This window comes from Macaca thibetana, chromosome 6 (genome assembly GCF_024542745.1).
Source record: "Macaca thibetana thibetana isolate TM-01 chromosome 6, ASM2454274v1, whole genome shotgun sequence".
Lineage (NCBI taxonomy): Eukaryota > Metazoa > Chordata > Mammalia > Primates > Cercopithecidae > Macaca > Macaca thibetana.
The window spans coordinates 13,371,024-13,384,420 of record NC_065583.1 but is presented as its reverse complement, the minus strand read 5'-3'; the positions used below and the strand labels follow the sequence as shown (position 1 = coordinate 13,384,420).

Below are 13,397 nucleotides of genomic sequence, written 5' to 3'. Positions count from 1 at the left end.
TTTTGAGTGCCCATTCACACTGGCACCTGCACTAAAAGTACTCACAAACAGGCCTTATTTAACCCACCCAACAACCGGAGAGTTAGTACTGTCCTCATTATACAGATAAGAATACTGAGGCTCAGAGAAGTAAAGTAAGTTGCCTAATTCACACAGCCAGTAAGTGATGCCTACTAAACCCTTATTTGTTTTATTGCTGTTGGTGGTGGTGGTGGTGGTGGTGGTTGTGTTTTAGAGGCAGGGTCTTGCTCTGTTGCCCAGCTTGTAGTGCAGTGGTGCCATCACCGCTAACTGCAGCCTCCAACTCCTGGGCTCAAGCGATTCTTCCACCTCAGCCTCCCGAGTAGCCGGGACTACAGGTGCGCACCACCATACCCGGCTAATTTAGCACATAGTGTGTTGCACATCACATACCTCTGACCTCATCCTCATGGAACCAGCAGCCTTCCACAGTGCAGCAGTAAATTACTATCAGAAGCTTCTGGGTATTCATTCATTCAACCAAAAGATATTTTTCATAGCCTGCCAGACCCTGGGTGTGTAGTGGTACATGAACACACCAGGTCCTGTCCAGCTAGGGCTCTTTCAGCATTCCTTTCTTCATGTATTTTTCTTTAAGTTGGATTTGGAGTGGGTTTTAGAGGGCAGGAGAGTGTAAGCCTCATCTTTTTTTGGTTTTTCCTATGTATTCATTACATTATTCATCCATTGTGCTTTTTTTTTTTTCTTTTTTTTTTGACACAGAGTTTTGCACTGTCACCCAGGCTGGAGTGCAATAGTGCGATCTTGGCTCACTGCATCCTCCACTCCCCAGGTTCTTCTGCCTCAGCTTCCTGAGTAGCTGGGATTACAGGCACCAGCCACCACGCCCAGCTGATTTTTGCATTTTTACTAGAGACGGAGTTTCACCACATTGACCAGGCTGGTCTCAAACTCTTGACCTCAAGTGATCCACCCACCTCAGCCTCCCAAAGTGTTGGGATTATAGGCATGAATCACTGTGCTGGGCCCCATTGCACAAATATTTATTGAGCACCAATTGTGCTGGACACAGGATTCTGTAGCTTGGTTGTACCATTGATTAAAATCATTTAATTAATCCACAGGAAGGAATTTAAAAGGTGATGATCCATATGCAGCAGCAGGGGAGCTGTTGGGAGGGGACATATCTAGCAAGTCTCTTCCTTGGAAGGAAGCCCTTGATGAGAAATACCTACACCCCAGCCCAGTCATCTCCCGTCCTGTCCCATTGTACTTCATTTTGCCAATCTAAAGAAAGAATGTGAAGCAGAGCCTTCTGGGCTTCCAGAATTGGGATCGGGTAGGAAGCAGACAGGAGAAGGAGGTTGTAGAATATGTATTTTAGGCAGAGGCAGCAATGGGAAGAAACCAAAGTGACTGTCTGGAGGGGCCACCCAGGCTGAATCTCATATACCCAGATTCCCAGCTTCCCATACTCTGGTTTAAATACTTGACAAATCGTTTGTGATAGTTTTCCAGCACTGACAAGCCTTTGTTAGTTTAGTTGAGTGATTTGTTTATTTGATTTAGCCACTGAGACTTGGTGATTACTACCATTTCACTCCCCACAAGATGGGGACATAGAGAGCGGTTATTGCTAAAAGATCAGTTTGGCATGGATTGTCTAGGGAAGCGCCGTTGTGGGTGCAAGCATTTGGGAATCAGCTCAAGAGGAAAATAAATATTGCTCATTGGCCAAACTCACAGGGATGGAACATCTGCTATTCTTGATGTTGCGGCAAGCCAGCCTTCCAAAGGGCAAGTGAGCATGACAGGCGTGAGACAGAGCCAGGATAAGGATTGGAGGTGGGGTGGCTGAGTGAGTTGCAGGTGGAAGAGCCAAGGGGGGCTGGAGTCCAAGTCAAGAAACAAGACTTGACCTTAGACCCTTTTCCTGCAAACCCTCAATCAGAGATGCAGAAACAAAGGCTCAAAGAAGGAAGGTGACTTGCTCCAGTCACTTCCAAAGGAGTGGCAAAGTTGGGACCAGAACACAGATTCCCTGCCTCCCCTACAGGGTGATCTTATCCTGCCGCTGCAGCTATGTGTTCACCTTCCCGGGAACAAAGGGGACAACAGAGCTGGTGCTGCTGCAGTGCAAAACTTCTGGATCTGTTGAGCCAGCCCAGAAAAGCAAGAGGCCCAGAGAAGCAGCAAGTTGTAGGCGTTTGGGGATTGTAGGCTGATGGAGTCTGTTTCTCCTCTCCCTTGCCAGGTACACCAAACCGCTCACCTTTGCCGACTGCATTAGTGATGAGTTGCCGCTAGGATGGGAAGAGGCATATGACCCACAGGTTGGAGATTACTTCATAGACCACAACACCAGTAAGTTCCTGACGGTCCTCCCTTCCCTGTGCCCTCTTCGTCCCTCTACCTCCAAGCCCACCCTCCCTCCAAGTCTGGAAGAACCACTTGCAGACTCTTGGAGCCAGATTGTATTTTGTTTTATATAGATGTAGATAGAAACGTCGATGTAGATATAGATAGATAATGTATGCTCGTGTAAAAATAACAGTTTAGAAGGGTTTTTAATAGAATCTAAAACTCCTCTCACAATCCATCTCCCCAATTTTATGGGAGCAGCCATTGCGAACAGTTTCTTGTGTATCATTCCAGAAATTTTCTAATCATGTGTTTGTGTGTGTGTATGTGTACATATGCATATATATATTTACATATATAAATTTATGGGCATACCTTTTTTTCCCCCTAAAAGAAAGATGTGTCATTGTCATTGCCAGACCATCTTAGAGCAGCCAGAGCCCTAGCAGGCCCCCCACAGCACGTATGCATATATGTCCATAGTGGATTGGCAAGAGAGAGAGTGTGTGTGTGTGTATGTGTGTGCGTTTGTCTGGCCCGTCATACCAGTCAGCCCATGCTCACTTCATATCTGTGATCCGAGTATCCTGATCCATTACAAAGATTCCTAGTACCTCTGTCTCAGACTGTGATGGAGGGATGACTGGAGAAAAGAAGCAGGTTGTCTGACAGGTGGAGAAACCCAGGGAGCAGTCCTCCAGCAGGGGAGACTTTATGTGTGTTTGGGCCTCATCCATTGAGCACCCTGTTGGCCAGGACTGTTCTCTGAAATTTGCTGTCCCACTTGTCCATGTGTACAGAAGAAAGGGATTTTTCTGCCTCGCTCTCAGCCTTCTGAACTGTAGCATCCCCTTAATCCTCTCAGGCAAGAAGAAAATGGAATGAAATGGGATGTGCCTGGCAAAGTCTGAAGGCTGAGGCTAGGGCATCAAATCCTAATAGCCTCTGTTTACTGAGCACACCGTCTGTGCCATGCCCTGTGCTGAGCACTTGATAGGCATTATCTCTTTTAATCTTCCCAATTCCTGGTGGGACGGTGAGATGATCATCCCCATGTCATAAATGGGATTTAGAATTAATTGACTATGTAAGACTCACAGCTAAAATGTGGCAGGGCTGGGATTTGAACTGGTCCTGGAGAATGAAGTTGTACTTCTCCATCTACTTCCTCTTCCGGGTTTCAGTAGCACCCTGGCCACACCTTTCTTGTGCCCTTCATCACCCTGTATTATAATCATTTGCCTGTTGTTGTAGGTCTCCTAGAGCAGAGACTGTCTAATTCATCTCTCTAGTCCCAGGCCTTTGCCTGGTAAGACACGTAGTAGGTGTGAACTTAACCTGCGCTAAATAGAAAAGGGCATACGTGCATGAATGCATGAATAAATGGGTGAATGAGTGGACTGTTGTTGGCACCAAAGTGTAGAAGAGCTTCTGAGAGACAGCTAATGGCATTAATTGCATTGTTGGGGGTAGCAAAGGTTTTTATTAGCACTCGTGATTGCGTCCTGGATAATGAGAAGTAAATATGCCTAATTGAGTGTGTATGGGGAATGAGGTTAATGCTTGGAGGGCTGCATGGGATGCTGGGTTAAACACTGATGTGCAGGAGCCCTAATCAGTCTTTTCCTGTTTCTAATTGCTGAGTGCGTCCCCCTCATTAAAATCTCATGGCGGGAGTGGAATTTCAAGGTGCTTCTGGGAGCTATTGGAGAAATGGAAGAAAGTAGTAGCAGGCTGTGGCAGAGTTTATTCTTGAGGGAATGAAGGCAGAAATGGGGTATATGGGGGTGATTAAATGGGGCCATAGCAGGAAGAATTCTATCTGGTAGTTTCATAAGCTGTCAGGCTACTGGTTTCCTCTTGGTTTGAGGTGGTCTGGTTGGATGTGGGGGACCACCTCAGTAGATGGAGCCATTGATACCAATATAGTAGGAATATGAGCACCAAGGCCCAGGCATTCAGAGCCATGCGCTTGGACCAGTTCTGTGTGTGCATTGTTCATGGACTGAAATTCTCTTAAGAGTTATAGACATGATATCGGGCACGGTTACATGTGTCTGTAGTCCCAGGTACTTGGGAGGCTGAGGCAGGAGGATCATTTGAACCCAGGAGTTCAAGGCTAGTCTGGGCAACATAGCAAGGCCTTGTCTCATTAAAAAAAAAAAAAAAAAAAAAATGGCCAGGCGCAGTGGCTCACGCCTATAATCCCAGCATTTTGGGAGGCCGAGGTGGGTGGATCACAAGGTCAGGAGATCGAGACCATTCTGGCAAACACGGTGAAACCCTGTCTCTATTAAAAATACAAAAAATTGGCCAGGCGCGGTGGCTCACGCCTATAATCCCAGCACTTTGGGAGGCCGAGGCGGGCGGATCACGAGGTCAGGAGATCGAGACCATCCTGGCAAACACGGTGAAACCCCGTCTCTACTAAAAATACAAAAAAAAAACTAGCCGGGCGTGGTGGCGGGCGCCTGTAGTCCCAGCTTCTCGGGAAGCTGAGGCAGGAGAATGGCGTGAACCCGGGAGGCAGCGGAGCTTGCAGTGAGCGGAGATCACGCCACTGCACTCCAGCCTGGGCAACAGGGCAAGACTCCGTCTCAAAAAATAAAAATACAAAAAATTAGCCGGGTGTGTTGGTGGGCACCTGTAGTCCCAGCTGCTCAGGAGGCTGAGGCAGAATGGCGTGAACCTGGGAGGTGGAGCTTGCAGTGAGCCGAGATCCCACCACTGCACTCCAGCCTGGGCAACAGAGCAAGACTCTTCAAAAAAAAAAAAAAGGTATAGGCACAATATAATCAAACAACAGTTTGCTCATACATTCACCATCGAACATTCGTTGATTTAGCAAATGTTTATTGGCCAACTGTTCTGGGAGCTTGTGATACATGAGAGTACAAAATGGCAAAGATCCTTGCTCTTACAGAAATTTCATTTTGGCAGGAGAGACAAAAAATAAATAAGTAGCTGACGAGGTATGTTAGATAAAAAATAAATAAGTAGCTGACGTAGTATGTTCAGTACACAGAAAAGGAGCAAAGTGGGGGAGCTGAGGTGTGTTTGGGGGTGGTGAAGAAAGGGCAGTGGTAATGATGACCAAGAGTACCATTAAATATGGTCTTCAGGGAAGAAGATCTTGTTGAGAAAATGAGATTTGAGCTAAGACGTGAATGAGGTGAGAGAGCATTTCAAATAGAAAGCATAGATAGAACAAGGACTCCAGAGTGTGATCACATATATAGCTTGGTCAAGGGATAGCAAAGAGGCAAGTGTACATGTAGCATAATGAGTGAGGAGAGGGGAGAAGGACATCAGGACAGAGTGCGGCAGAGTAGAGGTCAGTTAGTGGTCTGCCCCAGAGGCCTAGCTCTTGCTCTGTGTGAGATGGGAGTGAGCCATTGGAGAGTTTTAAACAGATGAGTAGCATGATCTGACTTATGCCTTAAAAGGGCCAATCTGACTGCCATGCTGAGAATACACCTTACTAGGGCAAGGGCGGAGGCACTTGTGAGCGACAGATGCCACAGTCCAGGCACCCTAGATCAGGGCTGTAGCAGTGGTCAGGATGAAGATTGGTCAGGTGCTGGATGCATTTTCTAGGTAAAGACAGCAGGATTTCCCGATAGATTGCATGCAAAGTGTGAGAGAAAAAGGAAAGAATAACTTCTGGAGCTGAGCAACTAGAAGGATGGAGTTGCTGTCAACCAAGTGGAGAGAACTGCAGGGGGAGTAGACTTAGCACGGAAGAGCAGGAGTTCATTTGAATACGCTGAGACTTAGATGCCTGTTACCTATCTGAGAGGACATGTGGCTTGACAGTTTGATATACGAATCTGGACTTTAGGAGAGAGAGATCTGGGCTGAAGATAAGTATTTGAGCGTTGCTGGCATATAGCTAGTATGTAAAGACATTAAGTTGGTTGGGAATGAAGCAGAGGAGAGGACCAAGGAATAAGCCATGGGTCTCCAGACAACAGAGGGTGGTAAGAAGAGGAAAAGCAGCACTGATTCTGAGAAAGAGTGATCAGAAAGGAGGGAGAGAAACCGAGTGTATTGGAAGCCATGTGAAGGAAACTATCAAGCAGAGAATTGCCAACAGTGTCGAATGCTTCTGACAGGGCAAATACAAAGAGGACCAAGGATAGGCCAATAGATGTAGCAACCTGGGTGACCCTGACTTTGGAGGGCAGCTTTGGACAAGGACTAGAGGCAAATGCCTGACTAGAGTGAATCTAAAATAAAACAGAGGGGAGGAATTGGAAGCAGCAATGCAGACAACTCTTTCTTTTTTTCCTTTTCTTTTCTTTTCCTTTTTTTTTTTTTTTTTTTTTTTTTTTTTTTTTAGATGGAGTCTCATTCTGTTGCCCAGGCTGGAGTACAGTGGCGGATCTCGGCTCACTGCAACCTCCACCTTCCGGGCTCAAGCGATTCTCCTGCCTCAGCCTCCCAAGTAGCTGGAATTACAGGCGCCCGCCTCCACGCCCAGCTAATTTTTGTAATTTTAGTAGAGATGGGGTTTCACCACACTGGCCAGGCTGATCTCAAACTCCTAACCTCAGGTGATCCACCCACCTTGGCCTCCCAAAGTGCTGGGAATACAGACGTGAGCCACCATGCCCAGCCTACAGACAACGGTTTCTAAAACATAAGCCATTTTTATTATTTCATGTCAGTATTCAGTATCCCCACTGATTATCGACACATACCATGATTAGATGGTTTTAATCAGTGATCAAATTGTATGTCTGTTTTCTCTTCATACTATATCATAGATATCTAAGGGATACTATATAATCTTCATATTCGTCTCTTTATTTTTTAGACAGAGTCTTGCTCTATCCCCAGGCTGTAGTGCAGTGGTGTGATCTTGGCTCACTGCAACCTCCGCCTCCCGGGTTCAAACAAATCTCCTGCCTCAGCCTCCTGAGTAGCTGGAATTACAGGCATGTGCCACCATGCCTAGCTAATTTTTGTATTTTTAGTAGCGATTGGGTTTCACCATGTTGGCCAGGCTGGTCTCAAACTCCTGACCACAGGTGATCGTCCTGCCTGGGCCTCCCAAAGTGCTGGGATTACAGGCGTGAGCCACTGTGCCTGGCCCATATTTGTCATTTTTAATACATCAAAAGGATGTGTCAATACATTTTAACACATAAGGGAGGAAGTCCTAGCCAGAGCAGGAGAAAGAAATAGAAGATATCCAAATTGGAAAAGAAGAAGTCAGAATCTCTCTCTTCACTGATGATATGATTCTATACCTAGAAAACCCTGAAGATTCTGCCAAAAGACTTCTAGAACTGATAAGTGATTTCAGTGAAGTTTCAGGATACGAAATAAATATAAAAAATCAATAACATTTTTATACACCAATAATGTTCAAACTGAGAACCAAATCAAGAATGCAATCCCATTTACAGTAGCCACACACACAAAAAATACCTAGGAATACATCTAGCCAAGGAGGTGAAAGATCTTTACAAGGAGAACTGCTAAATACTGCTGAAAGAAATCACAGATGACACAAACAAATGGAAAAACATTCCATGCTCATGGATCGGAAGAATCAACATTGTTTAAATGGCCATACTGCATAAATCAATCTGCAGATTCAATGCTATTCATATCAAACTACCAACATCATTTTTCACAGAATTGGAAAAAACTATTCTAAATTCATTTTGAGCCAGAAAAGAGTCCAAATGGCCAAAGCAAATCTAAGCAGAAAGAACAAAGCCAGAGGCATCATATTATCCAACTTCAAACTATACTATAAGGCTGCAGTATCCAAAACAGCATGATACTAGTACAAAAGCAGACACATAGACCGATGGAACAGAATAGAGAATTTAGAAATAAAGCCGCACACCTACAGCTATTTGATCTTCAACTAAGTCGACAAAAATATGCAGTGAGGAAAAGACTTCCTGTTCAATAAATGGTGTTGGGATAGCTGGCTAGCCATATGCAAAAGAATAAAACTGGACCCCTACCTTTTACCATATTCAAAAATTAACTCAAAATGGATTAAAGATTTAAATGTAAGACCTCAAACTATAAGAAGCCTAGAAGAAAACCTAGGAAATACCATTCTGTACATTAGCCTTGGGAAAGATTTTATGAGTAAGTCCTCAAAAGCAATTGCAACAAAAACTAAAATTGACAAACGGGACCTAATTAAACTAAAGAGCTTCTGCATAGCAAAAGAAGCTATCAACAGAGTAAACAGACAGCCTATGGAATGGGAGAAAATATTTGTAAACTATGCATCCAGTAAAGGTCTAATATCCAGAATCTATAAGGAACTTTAAAAAATCAACAAGCAAAAAACAACCCCATTAAAAAGTGACCAAAAGAATGAACAGACCCTTCTCAAAAGAAGACATAAAAGAGGCTAACAAACATATGAAAAAATGCTCCACATCTGTGATCATCAGAGAAATGCAAATCAAAACCACAGTGAGATACCATCTCACACCAGTCAGAATGGCTATTATTAAAAAGTCAAAAAACAACAGATGCTGGTGAGGATGTGGAGAAAAGAGAACACTTATATGCTGTCAGTGGGAATGTAAATTAGTTCAACCACAGTGGAAAGCAGTTTGGAGATATCTCAAAGAACTTAGAACTACCATTCAACCCAGCAGTCCTATTACTAGCTATATATCCAAAAGGAAAGAAATCATTCTACCAAAAGATACATGCACTCATATGTTCATTACAGTACTATTCCTAATATCAAAAACATGGCACCAACCTCAGTGCCCATCAGTGGTGGATTGAATAAAGAAAATGTGGTACATATACACCATGGAATACTATACAGCCATTAAAAAGCAAAAATCATGTCCTTTGCTGCCACATGGATACAGCTGGAGGCCATTATCCTAAGCAAATTAACACAAGAACAGACAATCAAATACTAGATGTTCTCACTTATAAGTGGGAGGTAAACAATGGGTACTTATGGACATAAAAGATGGCAGCAATAGACAGCAGGGACTACTAGAGAGGGTAGGGAGATGGGAGCAAAAGTTGAAAAACTACCTATTGGGTACTATGCACAGTACCTGGGTGACCAGTTCAGTCATACCCCAAACCTCAGCATCATGCAATACATCCATGTAACAAACATGTACATGTACCCCCTGAATCTAAAATTTAAAAGTTAAATTTTTTGAAAAAGTAAAAAATAAAACATATAATGGAAGTACCGTAATGCCCCTGTTGCCAACCTTTTGGTTTATTTTCATTTATTAGTTACTTCAAATAGCACTCAGGGAAGATTCTTTGTGTATGTTACTTTGTTTGTGATAATTTCCTGAAAATTCATTTCCAAGTATAGGATTTTTAAGTCAAAGTTATAAATACTTTGGGAGCTTTTAGTATACTTTCCTAGATTGGTGAATATTTCCAAAAGATTATATCAGCCTGTATTGCCACAAGCCATGAGGGTACTGTTTTCCTCAGACCTTCATCAGTATGGGGCAATCATCATTTCTTTTGACTTTTGATACATTTATCATAGGTTTAAACTCTTACTTCATTATTTCGAATTTACACTCCTTTGCATAGTAACAATGTTGAATATTCTCCAGATGTTTGTAAGAGAATTGCTTTTGTTGTTGCTAAGGCCCTTGGAAAATGCAGTATTGTTAGCGGTGTGGGTGTGTATGCAGTGTGGAGAAAACAGGTGTGTGGCAAGTGTAGGAAGGGGTGGGTGTATGGAGAGCTCATGAGTGTACTGCTATGTGTGCTGTATGGAGAATGTGTATGGAGTGTGTTTGTAGGGAGAGATTTAGAGCATGGAGCAGAAGAAAGTGGAGAAGTGGTTCTCAATGATGCCTGCACTAAAGTAGATACAAGTTTGGGAAGTAGCTGCTTTTGGAAAGAGGGATGTGAGGGAGATGTTTTATGTGGGAAATTTTATGGTGCACTGAATTATTAAGCTGTATCTATGTATACTTTTAATTAAAACAAGAACTAAAACGTAGTGGCCAAGGTGATCTCAAAGGGCCTGCCAGTTATAAAGTTACCTATTTTGGTAAGATGGACTTGAGGAAGGGTAGTGTCAGCAGAAGGGGCTGGGCTGTGGGAGGACCCCCTCAGGGTGTGACAGTTCAGAACTAACAGCATTAACACAACTCTTCTCTTTTTTTTTTGAGACGGAGTTTCACTCTTCTCACCCAGGCTGGAGTACAATGACGCGATCTTGGCTCACTGCAACCTCTGCCTCCTAGGTTTGAGTGATTCTCCTGCCTCAGCCTCCTAAGTAGCTGGGATTACAGGCACGCGCCACCACGCCCAGCTAATTTTTGTATTTTTAGTAGAGACAGGGTTTCGCCATGTTGGTCAGGCTGGTCTTGAACTCCTGACCTCAAGTGATCCACTTGCCTCGGTCTCCCGAAGTACTGGCATTACAGGCGTGAGCCACTGCACCCAGCCAATACAGCTCTTTAGAACCAGGTAAAGAACTTTTAAAAGGCCCAATGCCCTTGAAGGATTAATCTTTTTTCAGCAATTGCTGGTACAACTGGTATCCACATGGAAAAAAAATACACCTCCACTTCTACCCTTGCCTCACACCATGTGTAAAATTAAACTCAAAATGGACCATAGACCTAAACATAAAAGCTAAAACTATAAAACATCTAGAAGAAAGCATAGGAGAAAATCTGCAAGATTTGATTATAGGCAAAGATTTTTTTTGGACAAGTCATAAAAAGCATTAACCAGAAAAGAAAAATTGATGAATTTTGTTTCATCAAATTAAAACCTTTATTCCTCAAAAGATGTTATTAAGAAACTGAAAAGACAAGCCACAGATAAGGAGACAATATTGCAATACATATATCTAACAAAGAACCCATATTCCAAGTATGTAAAGAAGTCCTACAACTTAACAGTAAGAAGCAGCTGGCACAGTTGCTCATGCCTGTAATCCCAGCACTTCAGGGTGCTGAAGTAGAGGGTCATTGAGCCCAGGAGTTCAAGACCAGCCATAGCAAAACATAAGGCAGCACAGGGCAACATAGTGAGACCTCATCTCTACAAAAATAAAAATGCAAAATCAGCTGGGGCATGGTGGTGCATGCCTGTAGTCCCAGCTACTTGGGAGGTTGAGGCTGGAGGATCACTTCAGCCCAGGAGTTCAAGACCAGCCTGGACAGCATAGTGAGACCTCCGTCTCAAAGAATAAAAAATAAAACTCCAATGAGGTATCATTACATACCCACTATAATGACTAAAATGAGGAAAAAATAACAATACCAACTGCTAGCAAGGATGTGGAAGAACTAGAATTCGGATACACTGCTGGTGAGAATGTAAAATGGTACAACCAGTTTGGAAAAGTTTGCCGATTTCTTATGAAATTCGACATATACTTGCCAAGTGTAACCCAGCAATTCTACCCCTGGTATTTTTGCCCAAGAGAAATGAAAACATGCCCACACAAAAACTTAGAGTATTAGTCATAATAATCCCTAACTGGAAGCAAACTAACAATTTATCACAAAGTCCATGTGATATATTCATACAATAGAATATTATTCAGCAATAACAAGAAATGTACAACAGATCCAGCAATAGGGATGAGTCTCAAAAACTTTCTGCTTAGTGAAAGAACCAAGGCCCTAAGAGCAAATACTGTGTGAGTCCATGCATAGGAAGTTCTAAACAGGTAAACTGGGAGAGGGGGTGGGTAGAGGAGATTGCCTGGGAGCATCCAAGGGATCATTGGGGTAAAGGAAATATTCTTAGAAATGTAACAAATTGTTGCCCACTTCACACTGTAGATAATTCAGTGGCAATCTCTCGGGTGATTCCAGTGTGCAGTCAGTTTGAGAACCAGTTCTGGTGTGAGTTTGTGCATTGTTTTTGTCTATTTGTGCACCCATCTATTCTTGTTGGTTTACAAAAGAGACCATGAGTCACCAAAAATGGTCGCCAAGCCATCTGGTTTGGCCAGATCTTCAGGTAAGGGTCTCACATACCTTTATAATTTTACAGAGCGGGACTGAGGTCTAAGGCCAAAGGGAGAGTGCCCCTTCCAGATGAAATCCAGAACACTATGGGAGGATCCACCTAGGTGTCGCTTAGGGGACTTGACACGGGCCCAGCATTTCAACCAGCACCTGGGCAGGTGATTCCACCCGGAGCCCGTGTCACACCTGCTGGCCTCAGTGACCAATCGGCCCGTGTGTTTGTCATCTCTTAGACACTGGTTCTCACCTTGGGTGGCACATTGGAATTATTTGGGGAGCTTTGTAAATCATCGTTGTTTTATTCTCACTCCCAGAGACTGGAATTTGATTGGTCCAGAGTAGGATCGAGATTTTTCAAAATTTCTCCCGGGTGATTGTAACGTTCAGCCAGGGACTCTCAGCTATATCTGCACCAGTGTCACCCAGAGAAGCTTTAAAAACTCACAATACCTGAGCCCCACTCCTGGAAATTCTAATTTAAGTGTTCTGGGGCGGGAGGGGTAGGGTTCTTTTTTTTTTTTTTTTTTTTTTTTTTTTTTTTTTTTTTTTTTTTAACCTTCTCTGCTAATTCTAACATGCAGCAAAGACCCAGAATCACTGGATGAGGCACTGACTTTAAAAAAAAAAAAACAATTTCACTGAGAATGTGGCGGGAGAGACACTCTTGGGTGCTGTCTTTGAGAATAGATATTACCTACCTTTGGAAGGTAATTTGGTAATATCTATTAAAATTGTAAGTGTGTGTACCCTCTCATCTAGTGGTTTCTCTTTAAGAAACCTATCCCACAGAATTAATAGCACAAGTTCATAGACACATGTTTTTAAGAACCCTTACTGCAGCATTGAATGTAGTAGCAAAAGGACTGAAAACAATTCAGATATTTCCCATTGAGGTCTGGTTAAATAAACCCAAATACCATAGCATGGAACGCTATACAGCTGTTTAAAAGATGGTGCATCTACAGGCAAAAATGATCATGCTATATCATTTGGAGACAAAAACAAGTCACAGACCAGTATGTTTGGCATGGTCCATGTTGCATTAAAGTAACCCTTGTTTATATAGGCACGTAT

At 43.2% G+C, this 13,397-nt stretch overlaps 1 protein-coding gene across 5 annotated transcripts in view; it reads left to right on the top strand.

Annotated features, from left to right (window-relative positions):
• Nucleotides 1-13,397, top strand: part of WWC1 (WW and C2 domain containing 1) — a 175,589-nt gene that overhangs the window by 73,780 nt on the left and 88,412 nt on the right. For all 5 annotated transcript variants that reach the window (XM_050794638.1, XM_050794637.1, XM_050794635.1 and 2 more), the window contains exon 2: nt 2,237-2,346. In XM_050794638.1, coding sequence (XP_050650595.1) covers nt 2,237-2,346 — 110 coding nt within the window. The remainder of the gene's footprint in view (nt 1-2,236; nt 2,347-13,397) is intronic.